This window comes from Crocodylus siamensis, chromosome 2 (assembly GCF_052110815.1).
Source record: "Crocodylus siamensis isolate JL-2025a chromosome 2, ASM5211081v1, whole genome shotgun sequence".
Lineage (NCBI taxonomy): Eukaryota > Metazoa > Chordata > Crocodylia > Crocodylidae > Crocodylus > Crocodylus siamensis.
This window is the reverse complement of record NC_143396.1, coordinates 230,080,754-230,100,520: the sequence shown is the minus strand read 5'-3', so window position 1 is coordinate 230,100,520 and position 19,767 is coordinate 230,080,754. Positions and strand designations below refer to the sequence as shown.

Genomic DNA, 19,767 nt, shown 5'->3' with positions numbered 1-19,767 from the left:
CTTCCACAGCAAAAATGGGGACTAAGTCTCCTGTAGTTGCTTTTTAAAAGGTGTGCATTCAAGAGTTCTAAGGAGGGGAGGCTGGCAATATTACTAACACTTAAATACATGCTTGTAAATAATATTGTTGCCAACTATTTGCTTCCGAAATGCCTCCAAAATTCCCCCATACAATAATTCTCTGGGCACCACAGTGATAAACCTGGCTCAAGCCATACTGTTGTCTGTAGTTCATCTTTTAAAATGAATTGGAAATCAGGGAACTGTACCTTGAAGAACAAGAACTCAGTTTCCCAGAATCCTTCAAAAGAAGGTGGAGTAACAGGCTGTCATTGGACGAAGTTGGCCGTCTGCGTAGGACTCAACAACCAGGGAAATGAAATATTTCAGACAGATGGATCTGTTGAGAGCCTTGTAGTTCAAACAGACTCCAAATGTAATGGAACCAACCAAGCATGAAGAAATCAGGTAAAAAAAACTTCAAAACAGGGTGATTCTTTAGTGGTTACAGATCTGAGCCTAGGGGTACAAGATTGTGTGAGGCTGGGAGAAAATATGACATTTAAAGTGTCTACAAGGAAACTTTTCTACATTTTCAATTTTATTTTGCAAACTTGCTATCAACGGTTATCCTTTTGTGGGCACTGTTTCTTTAAAATACAATAAAAACCTGTGTAAGCCAAATGTTTACAGTGGCATATTGCAAATAGCAAGTAAATCTTAGCAAGCAACAGAATGAAAAGCAGCAGAGAAAGAACTTGAAATGCAGATTTGTAAAAAGCCTTAATTTTTCCACATAGATATCTAAATGCGGCATGCATGTGTGTATGTGTCTGTATAAAGTAAGTCAGGGACCTAAACAAGCCTAGTTTAATAGAAGGATACCAGTCCCAATTCTAAAGAGTTTACAGTCTAATTTTAGATGTGATGAGATGTGGGTAACAAGAAGCAGATGAAGAGAAGGTCAAGGGTGCAATAGGATTGTACGGTTACTCAGTTTAGGCATGTGCATTTCTGGACTGTTCATCTGAAGTTGTTTCTTATCCTAACTTCAAAATTTTTGACTTTGCAATGTAAACAACACTTTTTAAATATAGATTTTCTATTTAACTTCTACAAGAGGGGAGGGGGAGGATGTTTTAAAGGGGAAAGGCAAATTCTGTTACATGCCACTAGACTACTCTTTCCCTCATATTGCGTTTGAACACGAACAATCAGAATCACAGGGCTAGCTACATTACTTGGTTTCAAAAGACTTCTTACAAGAAAAAGATTGGCTGCTTGGTCCACATGCTAGGAACTCAGGCCTGCTCCCTGTCCTGCTCCAGAGGTTGTGGACAGTTCTGCTCTATGTAATACCCCTAGAACAGGAAGATAGAGCCACATGCTGGGTCTGGACAGAAATGTGAATGGGGAACTAGGAGAGGGACTCTGTCCAAGTTCTCCATCCTCCCTACTCCAGCAGCTGCTAGGCATCCCCAATAATGATTGTGCGCTGCTGCTTCAGTGGCACTGTGAACCTAGCAGTTGAATGAACATAGGGTGTTAGAACATCTAAAAAAATGAAAAGGTTTGGACTGAAAACTGTTAATCAGTCTTATATATGGGTTGCTACTAGGTCTCTATAATTACACCGATTTAATATGCTTAGTTCAGTATAATATTTAATCGGGCTATACATGTTGTATAGATATCAGTTGCCATTTTACATATTGCATCATGAAGCACACTATAAATATGACTTTACTAAGTGGCAACCATTAGATACCTGTAACAAATGTTATCAAGCCTGTCAGAAGACTCAAAGACCACCTGTTCTTTGAAGTGTTAAAACCATTGCTTTTGTTTTCTAACAAGTTAACTTATATGTAGCAATTACCCATTCAAATTCACTGCTTGGAAGCCAGCATCTATCTAGATTCTTGTTGTCTCAGTTAAGACATTTTAGATGACTGAACCACACAACCCCAGGGGTTTGGGGCTTGTAGCTGAAAGAGGCTAGTGTGAGATGCTGAGCACGTCCTAGGATCAAATCCATTATGCCTTTTGGAGAAATCACCACCAGAGACATTGAGAGGCATGCAATATGGAGCACCAGGACTTGCGGTCTTTTCAACAGATCCAACCAGCAGAGAAGGGGTGACCAGGGCAGCAGCCTACTTCTCTGTTGGATTCCATGGTTATAAGGAAAATAGGATGCAAGTCAAGGGTTGGGTAAGGGCAAACCCTCCCTAAGCCTGAAGAAGGGCATTTGTGCCCCAAAGTTTGCAAAGAACAATTTATCTAACTATTTAGTCGGTCTAATAAAAAATATCACATCTACACAAAGAACCTTGTTTGCCAAGGGTTGGGCAAGACAGCCCACAGGCAGGACTGCTTCCACTGTATGAGCCGGAGGGAGCAGGGGAGGAGGTATAAGCTGTAGACAGGTTGGCAGGTTCTGAGTCAGGGATGAGGATTGGGGCTTGCTACAGCTCCGGGACAGGGGGCGGTGTCAAACCCGTGTATAGCTAGGAAAGAAAATTACATTCAAGGATATGAATCAGGGTATGCTGGAGCTCAGGGGAGGGGTGGAGGATAGGATAAGGACCTGCTACAGCTCCAGGGGCAGTGAGGAGGGAGAGATGTGGCCCTGGAGAGGACACCACCACTCATGTGGTCCTCAAGAGCACACCAAAACTGATTAAGTGGTCCTCCAGCCAAACATTGTAAGTTGCCTCTCTTTCGACAACAGGACTGAAAGAAAGGAAGCAAGAAAAAGTAGCTGCAATTTGCCTTCCTCTCCTTTCTCACGGCAGGGAGTAAACCATTAGCCACCACTTAGGGAGACCACCAAAGGACAGGTTCCCTTAGGTGCAGAGCCCCAAGTAGTATTATACTTAAACTGCTGCTTCTAGGCAGAGATTTGATGATTTACTGAAATATATTTGAAGTAAAATGTTCTAGTCCTAAAATAGCACACAAAGAACTTGTATGCCAAAGTACAATAGCTCACAATAGGTCAAATCTATCACTGTTTGATTTCAATGCCATGTAACCAGTCAGCATTTTCTTTAATCCCTGGTGCTGTGGTGCAGGACTGCAAGCATTTGACCAACTAACAGGTATTTAGTGAAAACTTAAAACATTCCCATTTTTCTCTCTGCTCTGTTTCTAGTGTCCAAGATGAAACAATGGACAAAATGAAATTTAAGAAGTGCAGCCAAATTGCTTTTTACAGGTAGGGGTTTGGGCTCCAGCTCAAGTGTATTTCTCACACAGACCACATTTGATTTATTTTCATTTTACCATGTGGACCTTTATAACAAGGGAATATTTTTTTTAAAATCTGATACTGAAGTTATGTCTGAAGTTATCATGCATCAGTTTTAAACGATCAAAGTACACAGTTTGTCAGTTTGTGAATTAATATACTTTTCAAGGAAAGCTTTACATCTACCTGCAATATTATTTTTGGAAACAGTGTATTCTAAATAGAGATTAGGGCTAAATCCAAGGCATTTCTCACCTTCTCTCCCCCCCTCTCCCTCCCCCACCCCCCGGCCGCCGCCGCCCAGTTCCTGACAACTCTGGATATCTCCATATAAAGAAGCCCATACAGTTTTTAATTCTGAGTAGAATTAGAAAAGGCTTGTACAAGCTCCAGAACACATCTGCGGCTCTAGATGGCAGAAAATTCAAGAGAACAGCTGGCTTGGTGGTATTTCTACACACTTGACACCGAAGTTTTGTGGAAGTAGCTAACAAGATTATAGTAATGTTGAACAGGAACTGCAGAAAAACAAATTTTCTTCAGACCTGAACTCCATACCCTATTATCCTGATAAAGTACTCCAATATTAAATACCCTCTTCTAATTGCATCTCTAAGAGATCTATTTGCCAGTTATCCACTCTTATCTAAAGAGTAGTAGCTTTCCCTAGTCTTACTAATTAGCACATAAACATATGGGACTACATTTTTAATCTTCAGTGCCTGTTTCTCATTTACAAAAAGGTCCATTAAAGAAGCCCAAGCCTACTCCCATTAAGGGAAGTGAAATTTTTGCCACTGATAACAATAATAACCAAACTGGGCTTTTATCAGCGTGTTGTGTGACCTACTACTAGTAACTTTCCAATGAGTCATTTTCAGCTGTTACAGATATGTCAATTCCTTTCTGGGTTATGTTTTTAAAGACAGTATATGTAAAACAGTATTTCTCTGCAATTCAAACCTAAATATTAATGAAATTAAGGCAGAAGAGGTCAAAACAACTGAACAGAAGAGCCTGTCAGCCTCAGAGATGGAAACATCTCTCAGCAGCTAATAAACTCTTGGCACTAGGCCTCAACAGGGAGTAGCCTCCTAACAGTTCAGAAAAATCATTGCCTCAGATAAACAGACACCAGTGTAACCGTGTTCAACTGTCACTTAAGACAGTGATTACTGCCTGGGGCAGTCTAACCAGCTCCCTTCTCTTGTTTATATAGCCTAACCCTAGGGCGGGACAGGACATCTGAGTACAGCCATGCAGCTGTGGGCTCAAGATCATCCCTTAAAGGCTAATATATTTGGTCACATAGACAGTTGCTCCACTGCCGGTGGAAGGCAGCAAAGGTTGGACCCAAGGACACAGCCGTTTATGACAGGAAGTGAAGCAAGCTGTGTGCAGTTGAAAACTGTTGGGGAAATTTAGGAATAAAGAATGAAACTGCACAACTTGAAACTCCACTAGGGCATTTGGGTTAATCTTGTTATTGCAGAATTAAGGCAGTGAAACTTCCAGTTTCTACGACTGCTCCAAACCACTAATTTGCATCATTTCAGGGGTTTTTTCTCTTTGCATAGCACCTGGCATAGCAGGGCCTCCTGTCCTGATTGTTTCTCGGTGCTGTAAATAAATGAACAAAAATACCATAATTACTTGAATCCAACAACAACCCCTGAAATTAAGACAACCCCCCAATAATTAGATTATGTATATGGAAAATTTATTAATTTGATATAATTTTCCATATATGGAATCTAATTATAGGAGGATCATCTTAAATTTGTCCCATCTCTCCCCACTATGACACAGCAAGCAGTGGCCAGGGGAGAAGGTAGAGGGGGGGAAGTGACAGGGGAGGCAGTAGTGGCGTAGGCAGTGGGGGGCAGGTGGTAGAAGGACAGTGGGGAGGGCAGGTGGTAAGGGGGCCAGGGAATCAAGCACCACGTGCCCCCACCCCTTCCCTGGTGCCTGCCCCTGTGCCTGTGTACCTTTGCTCCCTGCCACTTGCCCCCCTATGTTTTCTCCCCCTGACACCTGCCCTCCCCTCCTCCTCCTCATCTATCTGTCCTCTGGCTCCCCATTTGTCTGCCTCCCCCGCTGCTTCTGCCTCCACATCTATCCCCCCTGCCATCTCCCCACAAGCCTCTGCCCCACCCACACCCACCACCTGCTTCTGCCTGCCATTTACCATCTGGCTTTGGCAGGCTCTGCCCCACTCCAGCCTGGGGTGCAAAGCTCAGGCTTGCTCTGGCCCCAGCCCAACCCAGCAGTGCTACAACAGCAGCTGTTACCAGCCAGGCTGAGACTGGAGCAAGCACATGCTCCATGACCTGAGCTGGAGTGAGCTGGATGATAAGTGGTAGGGGGCAGCAGATGGGGGAGGGGGAGAGTAATGGATGCAGAAGCAGGGGAGGGCAGTGACAGGCAGGGAGAAATGGAAAGCCAGAGGCAACAGCAGGAGGAACAGACTGAGGGGGGCACAAGTGGGCTCAAAACCATCCCTTAAAATGATCACAGCCAGAGTCACAGCAGCTCCATGTGAAATGGAAGGGAAAACCTCATTTGGGAATTGAGTGCATATAATCATATCTCTGACACAAAGAAAATTGAGCTGGTAGAATTCTAACAATGTGAATATGATCACAATCTGTGTGGTACTGTTTCTAAATATTTTTGTGAATTGAGCAGTATTTTGTTACATCCCCACATTTTTACAGATAAAGACGGAGCAAATTGAAGAAGCAAAGTCTTAGCAGGAAAACCACATTCTTAATGAGCCAACAAGTAGTTGGACAGGATTGTTGACACATGTGCTGTTTACAAACATTAAAGATAACATACTTGCTATTGTTTAGTTGTAACCATATTGATAATTAGGCCTGTGCGAAGCGGCTAGTATTTGCTTTGGATTCAGATTCGGCCAATTTGGGAGACAGTGATTCAATTTGGTGATTCGAATCGCTGTCCCAATTTGATTTCTCCAAATCTCCAAGTCAGCCAGGCCCATTCCCCACCCGCTCTCCCAGCCTGGCAATGGCTGCCCCATCCGCCCCAGCTCCAGCACTTGTTAAAAAAAACCCCAACTCAGCAGGTGCTGCCCCATGCTGCATGAGGGGGCTCTGTACGAGACCCCTGACCCCCTCCTTGCTCCCCCAGCCGCCCCCCACAAGTGCCTACCCAGGCCAGCCTCAGCCCTTTAAGAAAAAAAAACAATGAAAAAATCCCAGACTCACCGCTCCTGCCAGCAGGGGGTGATCCCTGCTGCCCTCCATTGCCCCACGCCACATGGGAGGCTCTGCACAAGACCCCCGAAGCCTCACCAAGAGTGGAGAGTCCCAGGGCTTTTCTTGTTTTTTTTTTTTTTTTTTTTTCTTAAAGGGTTGGAATGGCCCGGACAGGGCACCCATGGGGGGGCTAAGGGAGCAAGGCAGGGGGTTGAGGGGCTCATCCAGGGATCCCCATGCAGTGTGGGGCAGTGCAGGGCAGCAGGGATCATCCACCCCACACACACACATACACTTGGCAGTACCCGGTGAGTACCGGGGTTTTTTTTTTAAAGTACTGAGCTGGGCCAGGCCAGGCAGCCATGGTGGGGCTGGGGGAGCGGGTGGGGACTGGGGATGCTGAGGAAGCAGGGGGTCAGGGAGACTGGCAGAGGTCCCCCCATGGTCCCCTCCCCCCTCCACCAGCCCTGCTTCCCACCCCTAGTACTTCCACCTCAGAGTCAGCTGCGGCTCCCTGCTGCAACCACCAGGGACTGCCCAAATCATCAAAGCTCTCTGAATCTTTTCTGAAGATTTGGAGAGCTTTGAATCAATTCAGACCTTTGAATTGGTCCCCTGAATCAATTCAGATTCAGAGATTCGGCCACTGAATTGGGCCGAATCTCCTCCGAATTGAATCACTACTCCAAGCTTTGCACAGCCCTATTGATAATGTCTGGTAATTTATGTGACTTGGTTGCATACTTAGTAAGTCCTCCTTTCCCAGAATTCTCTGAGACTAACATAAAAAAAAGTATTAAAGAGGACTTTTTTTAAACTTAGCAAATGTAAAACACATAAGTATGTTAGTAAAGAAATGGGCCAGTCCTAATTAATGGTCCACGTGCAGAACTAAGAACCAAAAGAATCAGATTTTTTTTTTAGCATTTTAGATCTTGTTAACTGACCTGATCCAGGGTCTACAGGAAAATGAGTTTGATCTGGTTGTTACCATCTCAGGGCAAATAAAATTCTCTGATGTACTAATGTGCCTTTTCCTCTAGAGGATATCACCTAGCTTGTCAAACAAGCAGATTAGCTGGCACTGTGTGTTCTGACCCCAGAGGGAATAAAAAGAAAGAGAAGGCTTGGTAAAACTTTTACCTTGTATTGTTTCCTTCAGTTTAGTGATGGCAGTTAGGATAAAGTCATTTTTCTATTTGGATTGTCTGAACAGTCCTCCTGTGATTTAAGTGATTAAATGACAAAAAGGTAAATTAAATATGAGGATATGTTTGATTAATATTTGACCATCGATCTGTTGATTTCCTTCTGCAAGCAGCTGGTTTACTGAAGAAAGCTATGTAAGATGTTGCTGAGGGAAGATGCAATTAAAAGTAGTCTTCATTTTGAAAATTGCAAAATAGAGTTATGCTACTCAGTAAGCACGGCATATTTCATATAATGCTTCTTATCATCGTGTAACCTACATGAGACCAAAAACACCTTTCTGCCTTTGCAGACGTCAGAAACTCCTGCATCCTGGGAAGTCCTTGTATCGAGCACTCCTGGATTCAGTCACATTATCCAATGACAATGTCAAATTTCAAATCATCAATGAGGAGAATAAGGTAAGACCCCCACCCATAATGGAACTGTGAATTAGGCACACGGATTCTCTCGCACTTACTTTTTGCATAACAAAGCTGATAACATTTGTACACCTTTGTAACATGCTTTGAGATTTGTGGATAACAGGTAGTTTTGTGGTACAATGCAACACTTTGTCATTGATCCAGATAATTTCTTTGTCTTCTATACAGAGATATAATGTTTTAAAGAATATTTTCTATTCTGTAAGATTAGAAATACTAAACAAAGGTCTTTTTATCTGAAAGGTTTTTTTTGAATGTATGATGGGTTTTCTCTCACATTCCAGAAAACAAATTGTAGTCTTACCCAAAGGAGCAAGATTAAGCTGATTTCTGTTTTGTGCTATAGAGTGCATTAAGGGAAAATCTTTAGTATAGTGGTACTGAATGTGGATTTTTGGAAAAAATCTGTAGTCTTTAATAATTTCTCTGAAAAGTTTCCCTCAAAATTCCACAAATAAAAGTTTGTCTACAAGGGGAAATATCCCAGAATAGCTGTCATGACATACTTATTCCACAATGACTTCCTATGGGGACACTTCTGTTATGCATTAAAAATCCTCTTCTGCAATTTAATTTAATCCACTCCAGAAACACAGAATAAAAAAGTGTCCATATGGAGAGAGAGTCTGGAATAGCTACTGTGATTTAAAGTCATAGCTTAGCCTGTAACAACTTCCTCATGTAGACAATCCCTAAGGAAATTAAATGAACAAGGATGTCTGCTTGCTTATGATAGTATCATAGTATACAGTATCATAGTACTTAGGGTCAGAAGGGACCTAAACAAATCATCAGGTCTGACCCCCTGCCCTGGGCAGGAACGGGTGCCGGGATCATATCACCCCAGCCAAATATCTGTCCAGCCTCCTCTTGAAGACCCCCAAGGTAGGAGAGAGCACCACCTCACCTCATTATGGTCCTAATGATTTTCTATATCAACCAAGTTCTGTCTTTTTCAGCAAAAGGGGAAACTGAGTTAGCCCTTGAGTGAGGAACAGCCTTATTAGAATCCCTGCAGCCTGACAGAAGAAATAGCAGGCACATTCTTAGTTATCTTCAAGAGGTTGGTGGCCAGAACTCCAAGTCTCATCAGAAAAAGAATAAAAAGGGAAAACTGGATGAGATTTTCAAGGTTCTGCATCCAAAAGACATAGTGGAGTCAAGTCATCATTTGAGAGTGAGAGAGAGTCAAGTGGCTTTACATCTTCACTTTTCATATGTCTGAATGTTAAAAAATAGCAAGTAATCAATCATAAATCTTGCTAGGTAGGTCAGTACTACACTTTTTTCCTTTTCAATTTACACTGATGCAGTTCAACCATTGTAAGTACCATTTTGAACTCTTGTGTAGATAGTGTAGCAAAGTTTCTATACAATGCCATGGACCCCTGCTCAGATCTTGATGGCACAGAAATAAACATGCCTGAGTTGCAAGTCCTGTCTACTCCTGTTCTATGGCTGTTGCTGTTACTGGAGGTTCTGTACAATGTTGATCATCCCTAGAAAATCTTTTTTTTTTTTTAAATCAGGCCAGTTTTACTTACAAACTAAAAGTGTTTGCTTCCTGAAAATAGTATAATAGACCTAAATGCAAGTGGGCAGTGACTGCTAGTATGCAAAATTTTGGGTGGATCAAAAGGCATACATGGTCTTGGACAGAAAATAAATGTCTAGTGATACTGAAATCCTGGAATTCTGCATTAAAATAAAAAATGATGCTCATATCCCAGTATAGCACAAATGGCTACTGTACCTGTTTGATCATTCCCAGGTTCCTCTCCTAGTAGAAATTTATGAAATAGAAGGCAACATTTTCAGAGTTAAAATTAATGAAGTGGCTCCTCTCAGAACAAGATATGAAGTGCCTGATGTTCTCATAAAAGAACCTACCACAAAGAGGTAAGTTATATATATCTCATATATTATATATGAGTTTATAAAATTAAATATCAGTTATATGTATAAGATAGTATAAGTATAAAATATACTGAATATACATTTATATAAAAGTACTATATAGTATCTAAGTTGCATACCTATCTTCCCTGTCAAAGGTGTGCACCTTCTCACATTTGGACAAAAATGTATTCATTCCCTAGAATATCTGCAAATTACAGAGATAGGAAAAAGCAGTTAGCCCATGAAGGTAATTCTGAGAATTGGTAACAAATTGAGGGAGACAAACAGCCTGTGGCAGAATGCCATCTCTGTCTCGCCCCAATTTCTGCTATCAGGCAGATAACCAGTCTGACAATTTGGTTACCATGGTCACTGAAGAGGGCAGACACCTTTGGCCCCATCGGCTTCAGGTAACCTTGAGTTGTAACCTGAGCTGGATACATTCCTGAGGAAGTGGAAAACCTGCTCCCTCTGCCTATGTGACTGGCCTCACACACCTGGGTTGGGGCTTACACTCCCTATGGTTCTAAGCAATGTCATCATGACTGGGAGGGAACCAGAGACCCTGCCAGTCTACCTGGCAATCAGCGATTCATTTCAAATTGGTTGGCTGGCAGCCAACAGCTGCTGGCCTTCATTGGATCAGGTAAATGAGGTAATAAGGTCTATATGAGTTAAGAACTGCCCAGGAGGCAGAGAAGGAGCCATGATGAGAACTCTCAGAGAAACTAGACCATCTGAAACTTGCTCTGTCTCTTTAAACTCATGTTCAGTGAACTGCTTGGCTCCAGAGGGGATCCCCACCTGCCTCTGGATGATACTTGTGAGTAAGCTACTTGAGATCTAACCAGATATATAGCTTGCAATAACTCAGATGTGTGATCAAAGGTTACCATGCTACAGTTTGCTCTAAATTATTTTTCTGATATTGATCTACCCTGTACCCTATTCCAAACCTACTCCTTGTAACCAATAACATTCTCCTCTGTACCTAGTATGGGAGACTTATTGGGAGAGTGTCTAGATTATGCCTTGGCTCCCCGCCGGTTCAGCTGACTAAGGGAGACCACCATTTGTGCTTCAGACTGAGGGAAGCACCCCAAGTTCTTGCAGTGGCTCGAGAACCCCTCAAGGATTACTAGGCCTGTGTTTCCCGGGGGTCAAAGGGTAAAGATCAGTCCAGACTCTGGGTGGTGGCAGTGTTACCCCCTCCCTCCCAGGCTTGCAGGTGTGCTCCAGAAAGGGGGTTGGCCAGAAATGAGGCATCCCCAAGGAGGCACTTGGAGCCTGGAAGGTGGTCAGGCACAGTGAGGTGAGTGACTCAGTGCAGGAGTCCCCCTACAGGCCCACCACACAGCCAAGCTAGTGTATAACCTGTAATTACATGGGACACAAAATCGGCTTCTTGTTAACATGCCTTATTTTTTCTTAACATATTGCATTGAGAAAATAAAAACTATTGAGAGTGTTTAAGGCAAACTTGTAACTTGTTACACCCTTCAACCTGTGGGCCAGACTGTGCACCTATTATTCATCACACACTTATTAAAGTGAATGGGAGATTTTGCTTCAATAAGAGCTTTAAGTTTTGGCCCATTGTTCAATTATTCTTCCTTTCTTTAATTTATTGTTGTTCAATTATAGTTAGACAATATATTTTCATACGATTTGTTTTTCATTGTTTTGAATTTGCTAGGCTCTCTGTAACCCAGAAGGAGACAAACATTCTGGTACTGACAAGCACGAATGAGGACCACAAGCTTCACATCACAGCAAATCCGTTCCAGATAGAGCTAGAGTCCAAGGATGAGACCATATTGAGCATGAATTCCAGTGGCCTGTTGTACTTCGAGCATCTGCAACTACCACCCAAAAATAGGTGTGGGAGGTTCACATTCCACAGTGGGCATTGGCTGTGGCAGAGCTAAATGGCAACCATTAGAAATTCAAATCTGCAAAAATCCCCCAAGATCTGTAAGGCTGCTTTATTTGACATGCACTGGTAAAATTGTGTGGCTCTGACATCCAGAATATCTGTACTAAAACTAAGGCAGAGATTCAGCCTCGACTTGCTCTCTCATCCTGTCCTTTCTTCCTGCATGAAAGCTTAAAAACAATGCGATCTTTTTTGGCAAATATTTTTGCGAAGTGAGGGAGACCCTACGTTTTCATTTTCTTCAAACTTTAATTAAAGGATTCTGGAGCAGTCGAAAGGCCATTTGAAGCCATCATTCTGTCCCTTTTACTCCATTTAAGGGCCAGTTCTGTAACATGCTGAGTACCCTTAGGTCCCCTTGACCTTAATGGCATTACTTTGATAAGGTGCTCAGTTTCATCCACTTTCTCATAATAGTTGAACTGGTTTCTTATGAAGGTGTCAGTCATCATAAAATCACAACAGTTAGCAATTTAACCCCACTGCAAAATACTGGAAGAGTTAGGGGCTATAAGGAAGAGGCAACAGGAGTGTAGGGGCATTCTGCGGGGCTGGGAAAGCCTCATCCTGGGAAAAGAATTACTTAAAATTTGTTATAATTGGCAACAATCCCTCTGCAAATAGAATACAGAAATATCCAGTCTGAAGATCTCTTGTTTGGAGCCAAGAAGAAGAGAATGCTGATATTATTAGAACTAATGGTAGAAACCCAAGGGGACAGAATAATCCTAGCTAGCTGAGGTTGGTAAGACATTAAATACTAAAAACACTTGCCAATTAGGAATCTCAAGAGAGGCAATTAACTTGTAGAAATGTCAAATGCAAAATAGTTCTACTATATTGTAGAGCCTGTGCAGACAGTTCTTAGCATTTTGTGTCTGGAATCTTCTCACTGATTATTTCTATTCATTTGTTTTCATTAGCAAAACTGCAGCAGAAAACAAAGAGGATGGATCAGCTGGCTCTGCTAAGGTAGCCTCTATTCAATTTATTATTCTGGCATTGGTACGGTGTGGGAAGAATAATTCATAGTTACTAGCATGGGTTTATGGTATCTTCTAGTGTAGTGCTTTCAGATCTCTGAACTGATGGCCACGCTCCCAATTTACCAGGAGCCTAAAGCAGATTGTAACCCAGGTCCCAAAACACAGTCCTCTTGGTCTCTGTTCAGATCTCAGTGGAGCAATGTATGCTGAGTTGCAAAGGCCACACTAACACATTAGATATCATTTTGCAGAATTGTCTTTAAACAAGAATCTCAAACCTGGCAGTGGATAAAGACACTTCCTTGTTTTTTCAGAAGCCTCTTTAATTACAAGAGTGTAATTAAAGCCTCTCTTACAGGGGGCATTTATACACATACTCTGTGATGTCTGGGGGAGGCGCTTCAATTAAAGTGCCTGAAGTATCACATATATCAGCATCCTCGCACTAAAAAATGTCAGTGGGGGCGCTTTAACTAAAACTCGTCATACACATGATGCTGGAGTCTGCTGGAGTGCAGTAATTACCACACTCCAGCAGACTCAATTAATTGATTCTGCTCCGATGTGCTGTAATTATAGACTGTTGGAGCAGCCTTAATGCATGTGTATAGGTGGCCCCTGTAAGCAGATGGCTGTTTTACTTCACCATGTTTTCACATTTCACAAGAGTGAAGCTAAAGAGAAAGTTTTATTTCTCACCTAGTTTGAACAACTTCAATTTCAGCAGTAGATTTGGCCTGTAAGAGTCCTCCTGGGAGTGTCAGAATGGGTGTAGGAAGGCCAGTACATTTGCTGGAAGAGTGCAAAAGAAAACTTGAAAAGATACTGCAAAAAATAAATAAATCCAAAGAAAACTAAGTAGAAGGCTACAGGGCTCAAGAGCTGAGGAAGACCAAAGGTAATCACTGCATACACACAAGATTCCTATAGCGGTTAGATATTTTGGGCAGCCTCTCCATTGCCTTGCTTGACCTGGTAGTTCTGGATTACATACATGAAAACAGGTTTTGTAAATATGGACTGATGTGTTTTCAAGCTCTCCGTGTAGACTAAGTCCCTATATCTCTGCCTCATAAAAATCATTCTATATTTCTTATTTTTGTTGTTTTACTAGACAAAGCACTGGAGAAAATTTTAGTTTGGGGGGAATGTCAGATAAAATTAAGTTGTAATAAAGATTAGATTTTGTACCAAAACAAAGAAGAAAGCAGGTTGCATATAGTGCTTCACTTTTGCCAAGGTTCTGTGTTGTAGCAGACCACAGTAGTGTTGTATTGAAACATCCATTCTCCAAAGTAGCATACCTGGCCAAACCTGAAGTATTTTTTTGTCCGGGTACCAGTTATATTCGGCATCTAATCAAGTAAATACAGTAACGTCTCTCAAGACAATACTTGTTCATTGCTTATAAATTAAATGTACTCTAAACATCCACAGTGTCTGTAGGCTAAATAATAAATATTTTTGTACATCTAGGAAAATCAAGAAGATCTGGGTCTCTGGCAAGAGGTATTTGGCAGTTTTTTGGATGTCAAAGCCAGTGGTAAGACTAAGTGCAATACAATATTGAAAGCATCTTTACTGATTTGCATATATCTGTGCTTATTCATATTTCTGTCTTTTTCTTTGGTTACTTGTATTTTAGCAGTCTCTCTTCTGTTTACCTATCAGCTTCTATGCCAGGTAACAAATTTGATTGAAGCATTGTTATTGTCTGTGTATATTTCTATTCAGAAATAATATATAAAAATAAAGCATTTTGCCTCTCTTGCATCTCCCAGGAGTGATTCCACTATATAGGAAGATGCATGATCTATACACATTGGCTGAATTCATGCAATCAGTTAACTTTTTTACACTGGCATACTAGTTTGTAGGATTCATCAAATCATAATGTCAAAGAGTTAAAGATTATTCCAGTTTTAGGGAAGGGGAGGAGTGATAAAGGGAAAACTAGAAGAATAAAAATAATAATTGATGGAATATGGAAACCTCTAGGGTTACAGTATAAATCTGGTCAAATTTGCAATAACCAAAACTCATCTGTTGTCTCTTTGGTTACTGAAATTAATGGGTTAACTCAATCCCTTTGTTGGTCAAGTCTTCACATGGCATACAGAGGTATCACATAAGCATGGCAGACTCAGTAAAGAAGTTAAGAGCTCAGTGAGGCTGAACACTGAATTGGCCCTCCCACTTCTAGAGTTGCTTCTTCCATTTCACAGCTGAGGCATATGTGTAAGGCAGTAAGGGGAAGCTCCCACTCCCATCTGCCTAGGCCGTACTTGTTCTATAGATAAAAAGAAAACTCCTATCTTCAGGGCTGCCAACCCAAACCCTTTAACAGGTATTAGGATCAATGTAAACACAGCTTTTCAAATCTGTGACTACAAGTCCTGTATCTTACACTGGGTCAGACATTAGATCTGATGGGAAGAATGATGCATGAGCTGGCACAAAGTACCTGAGCCCGCATTTTTGTCACAGCTGCCAAAAAGCTCATAGATTCCAGGATTTTTGTGTTTTTTGGAAAAACACTCATGACCTGACATCATGAGAAGCCTTCATGTGGTCAAACCAGTTTTACTAAAACTCTTGAGAGCTGCCATGTTGACTCTCAGGAGAGGGTCTAGGTGTATGCCCACAGTGCAAAAAAAAGTTCCGTTTTTAGTTTGGGTTGCCTAATCCTAGTTCATCTCAAAATAGCAATGAAAACATACCAACACTGTGTTTAACTCATTGTTGGCTACTTCAGTTTAAGCATAAAAAAGAGTTTAGGTCTAAATTTAAGGTGGTAATCCAAGTTAAAAACAGAATTTCCCTGTCTTCACTAAAAGTTTAAACTGGATTGGTTAATTCTGTCTGTGACCGTCGGGCTAGCGGAGGTGGAGGGAGCACCCTCTTCGGAACAGCGTCACGGTGGAAGGGTGGTGCTATCCCCCTAGGTCCGGAGCAGATGTAAGGTAATCAGGTCCCCGCCCTGGTTCTCGCCCGCCACGACTTGTTGTAAGGTTCAGTGGGACGGCTCCTGATTCTCCGTAGCCCGGGGTCCCCGACGGTCACGTTGCGGGGCTCCGCCACCCCTTAATACCCCGGCCTTACGCCCCCTTGGATTTCCTGTGGGCGAGACCCCGGCCCTCGCCTGGGGTGCCCCGGTGATGCTTCTCACCGGGTCCCTTGCCCGGGGTAGAAACCTAGCCGGCGGGCATCCCCGCTTCCGACCTGGGTCCTTCTGGGGGTCCTCCCTTCCGGTTCTGGCCCGCTGGTGTCCGGCGTCGGTCCAGGCGCTCACGGTGCCTCGTCGGTGCCCTCCCAGGTCCCAGCACCGACTCCCGATCTGCAAACTCCGGGCGCAGGCGGGACGCAGTCCCAGTACTCCCCGTTGCTGGAACCCTCGTCGTCCGGGCCGGCCCGCCACTCCCCGCTCCGGGTTCGGGGTCCAGCTGCCGCCGCTGTCCTCCCCCCCAATGGGGTAAGTAGCCCCTCCCCGTCAGCGTCCGCGCTCCCGCCGGGTGCGGGTCCCCTTGCCGTCTCCCTTTCTGGACTCCCTGTCTCCGCGGCAGGGAGTCCCCCCTCCGGGCTCCCGCCGCGTCCGTCCCGGCCGGCTGTTTTTATTGCCGGCTCCCGGCCACCGGCACGGGCGCCGGCTTCCGGCATAAACAAGCGGCGGATGTCCCGCTCGGGCTCCGCCGCCTCCGCAGGCGAGCCCCGCCCCGTCTCCCCAGGACATAACCCCCCCCGCCAGTTGCCTTGTGGCGGTTTGAGGGATCTCTCCGCCTCGGGTTTGATTCTCCTTGGATATTCGCCTCGCGTTCCGGGTCCCCCACTGGAGGTCGTCGGTTCGGGGCATCTGGAGAGGAAGTCAGCTGTTATATTATCCTTCCCCGGGCGGTACTTAATTTGAAATTTAAAGGGTTGGAGGGCTAGTGCCCATCGCATAATCCGCGTGTTATCGGTCTTAGTAGAGCTAAGCCATCTAAGGGGAGCGTGGTCGGTGATCAACGTAAACTCTCTCCCCAATAAATAATACCTAAAGTGTTCCACTGCCCACCAGATTGCCAGACACTCTCGCTCTATTGTCGAGTACCTGGTCTCAGCCGGGAGCAGTTTCCGACTGGCATAGGCCACCGGTCGGTCCACCCCAGCGTCCTGTTGTGTTAAGACGGCTCCTATAGCAACCTCGGAGGCGTCGGTCTGCAAAGTAAAAGGGTTCATAAAATTAGGGGTATGTATCACCACTTCCTCGCATAAGGCCTTCTTTAAGGCCTGAAAACTCTGTAGCCTTGGTCCGGTCCATTCGAGTCCCTTCCCGGGTTTGCTTTTCAAAGCTTCGAACAATGGGGCCGCTACTTCGGAGAATTGGGCCACAAATCTCCGATAGTAATTTACCAACCCCAAGAAGGAACGGAGTTGCTTAAGCGTTTGCGGGGGTTGGAAGGCCCGAATGGCCTGCACCTTGTCTTCTAACGGCCGTATAGTCCCCTGGCCCACTCGAAACCCTAGGTATTTCGTGTACTTTTGTGCCACCGCGCATTTGCGGGGGTTCGCCGTCAGGCCAGCTTGTCGTAGCTCCTGGAGTATCTCCCTGAGGGCCCACACATGCCGGCCCCAGGAGCGCGTGAATATAACGATATCGTCAAGGTACGCCGCAGCGTACTTTGCATGCGGCGCCAGCAGCCGATTCATGAGGCGTTGGAACGTGGCGGCGGCCCCATGGAGGCCAAATGGCATTCTGACGAACTCGTATAGGCCCCAGGGGGTTCCGAAGGCCGTCTTTTGGCAGTCCTCCGGCCGCACCGGTATTTGCCAATACCCCTTCGCGAGGTCCAGGGTGGTTATGAACTTGGCAGCGCCGATGCGTTCTATCAGTTCTGTTACGCTAGGCATCGGGAAAGCGTCGAAGGTCGCCACCTCATTTAACCGCCGGAAGTCGACGCATAGCCGCAGACTCCCGTCGGGTTTGCGTACAGGTACCAGGGCGCTCCGCCATGGGCTTCTTGACGGCCTAATCACCCCCAGTGCCCGCATCTTCTTTACTTCCTCGCGTACTTCCTTGGTCAGGTGATATGGTATAGGCCGCCAACGATCCCGTACCACGACACCGGGTGGGGTTGGGATGGAATGATACGCTGCTCTGGCCCACCCTGGTTCTTCAGAGAAGGTCCCTTGGAATTCCCTTAGGAGGTTCCTTACTTCTTCTTTCTGGGGCCCTGATAGCTCCATCCCTATTTTGATCTCCCCCAGGGGTGTCGGGGCCTTTCCTCCTCCCGCTGCTTCTGGGCTCCTTACGTTTTGTTGCTCCCTCTCTCCAAAGGCGGCCCAGCCCTCCGGCTGGTGCCACTCTCGCAGGAGGTTGACATGATAGATTTGCCGGGTGTTCCGATGCCCCGGGCGATATACCTCATAATCGACAGGCCCCGCCCGTCGCGTGATCTCAAATGGTCCCTGCCACTGGGTTAACAGTTTACTGGTTGAAGTGGGTAGTAACACTAACACCTTTTGCCCTGGCTGGAATTCCCATACCTTGGAGTGCGAGTCATACCTCTCTTTCTGTCGTTGCTGAGCGTACCGTAGATTGTCCGCTGCCAACTCGCGAGCCCTTCGGACTCGTTGCTGGAACTCCCTCTGATACCTGGCCGGGCTGCCGACAGCTGCGGGTCCCTGTTCCCACTCCTCTCTAAGAATCTGTAGTAGGCCTCGTGGGCGATGGCCCAGCACTAGTTCAAAAGGGGAATAGCCCAGGGATTCGGATGGGGCATCTCGCAGCACAAATAATGCTAGCGGCAGCATCAGGTCCCAACGCTGTGGGTCGCCCTGAACGCATCGCCGGAGCACCCTTTTCAGGGTACCATTGAACCGTTCTACCAACCCGTTGGTCTGTGGGTGGTACACCGAAGTTCGGAGCTGTTTGATTCGCAGGGTTTGGCATACCCCTCGTAAGATGCTCGACATGAAGTTCCGCCCTTGGTCCGTAAGGATCTCACGGGGCACCCCTACTCGGGAGATCCAGCCTACCAACTCCTCCGCAATTCGCGGCGCCGTTACCGACCGCAGCGGGACTGCATCTGGGTATCGAGTGGCGTAGTCCACGAACACCAAGATGTACCGGTGGCCACTGCTGCTACGGGGCAACGGGCCCACCACATCCATAGCAACCCGCGAGAAAGGCACGTCCACGACGGGCAAGGGTCTTAAAGGGGCCCGTAGGGGCCGGTCCTCCCTAGCCCTCTGGCACACCGGGCATGCGGCACACTGCCGGGCCACGTCTTCCCTCATCCGGGGCCAAAAGAACCATCGGGATATCTTCCCAAGGGTCCGGTCCCTGCCCAGGTGCCCCCCCATGGGGTTCGCATGGGCCAACTGCCATACCATCTGCCGGAAACGGCTGGGCACCACCAGCTGTCCCCCTGCCTCGGTACCAACCTCCCCGTGCGGGACGTGATACAAGAGATTGTGCCTCACCTGGAACTCGCTGCCCCCATCCGCCTCCGTCTCCGGTTGGCGTCGCCCCTCTCGGGCCCTCGTCCACAGCTCGTGCAGCTCAAGATCCTCCTCTTGTCCTTGCCGGAACTGTGGTCCACTCGCGATGTCCTGCCAGTCCACGAGGGGTTCTTCTCCCTCGGCCTCGCCAAACCACTCGTCCCGGAATTCCATAACGTGCACCCGCACCCGGGCTCGATGGAGGGCCTGTGTCTCCCCATGGAGACACGCCACCCTTATGGGCTCCCCTTGCCACCGTTGCCCGGGTGGAAGGAGCTCTGCCTTAATCAACGATTGGGCGCACCCCGAATCCAGGACGGCTGAGAGCGGGCGGCCCTCCACGCGGGCTCTCACC

At 45.6% G+C, this 19,767-nt stretch overlaps 1 protein-coding gene across 4 annotated transcripts in view; it reads left to right on the top strand.

The window, feature by feature from the left end:
• The first annotated feature begins 330 nt into the window (after positions 1-330).
• GANC (glucosidase alpha, neutral C) overlaps positions 331-19,767 on the top strand; it is a 49,419-nt gene continuing 29,982 nt past the window's right edge. For 3 of the 4 annotated variants that reach the window (XR_016440304.1, XR_016440305.1, XM_090033350.1), the window contains exons 1-7: positions 331-468; positions 3,158-3,220; positions 7,979-8,087; positions 9,883-10,010; positions 11,707-11,889; positions 12,870-12,918; positions 14,409-14,475. Coding sequence is in view for 2 of the 4 variants with exons in the window: in XM_090033350.1 (XP_089889476.1) it covers positions 440-468; positions 3,158-3,220; positions 7,979-8,087; positions 9,883-10,010; positions 11,707-11,889; positions 12,870-12,918; positions 14,409-14,475 (628 nt within the window). In the remaining 2 variants the exon portion in view is untranslated. The remainder of the gene's footprint in view (positions 469-3,157; positions 3,221-7,978; positions 8,088-9,882; positions 10,011-11,706; positions 11,890-12,869; positions 12,919-14,408; positions 14,476-19,767) is intronic. The other variant, XM_090033351.1, reaches the window with a different exon arrangement.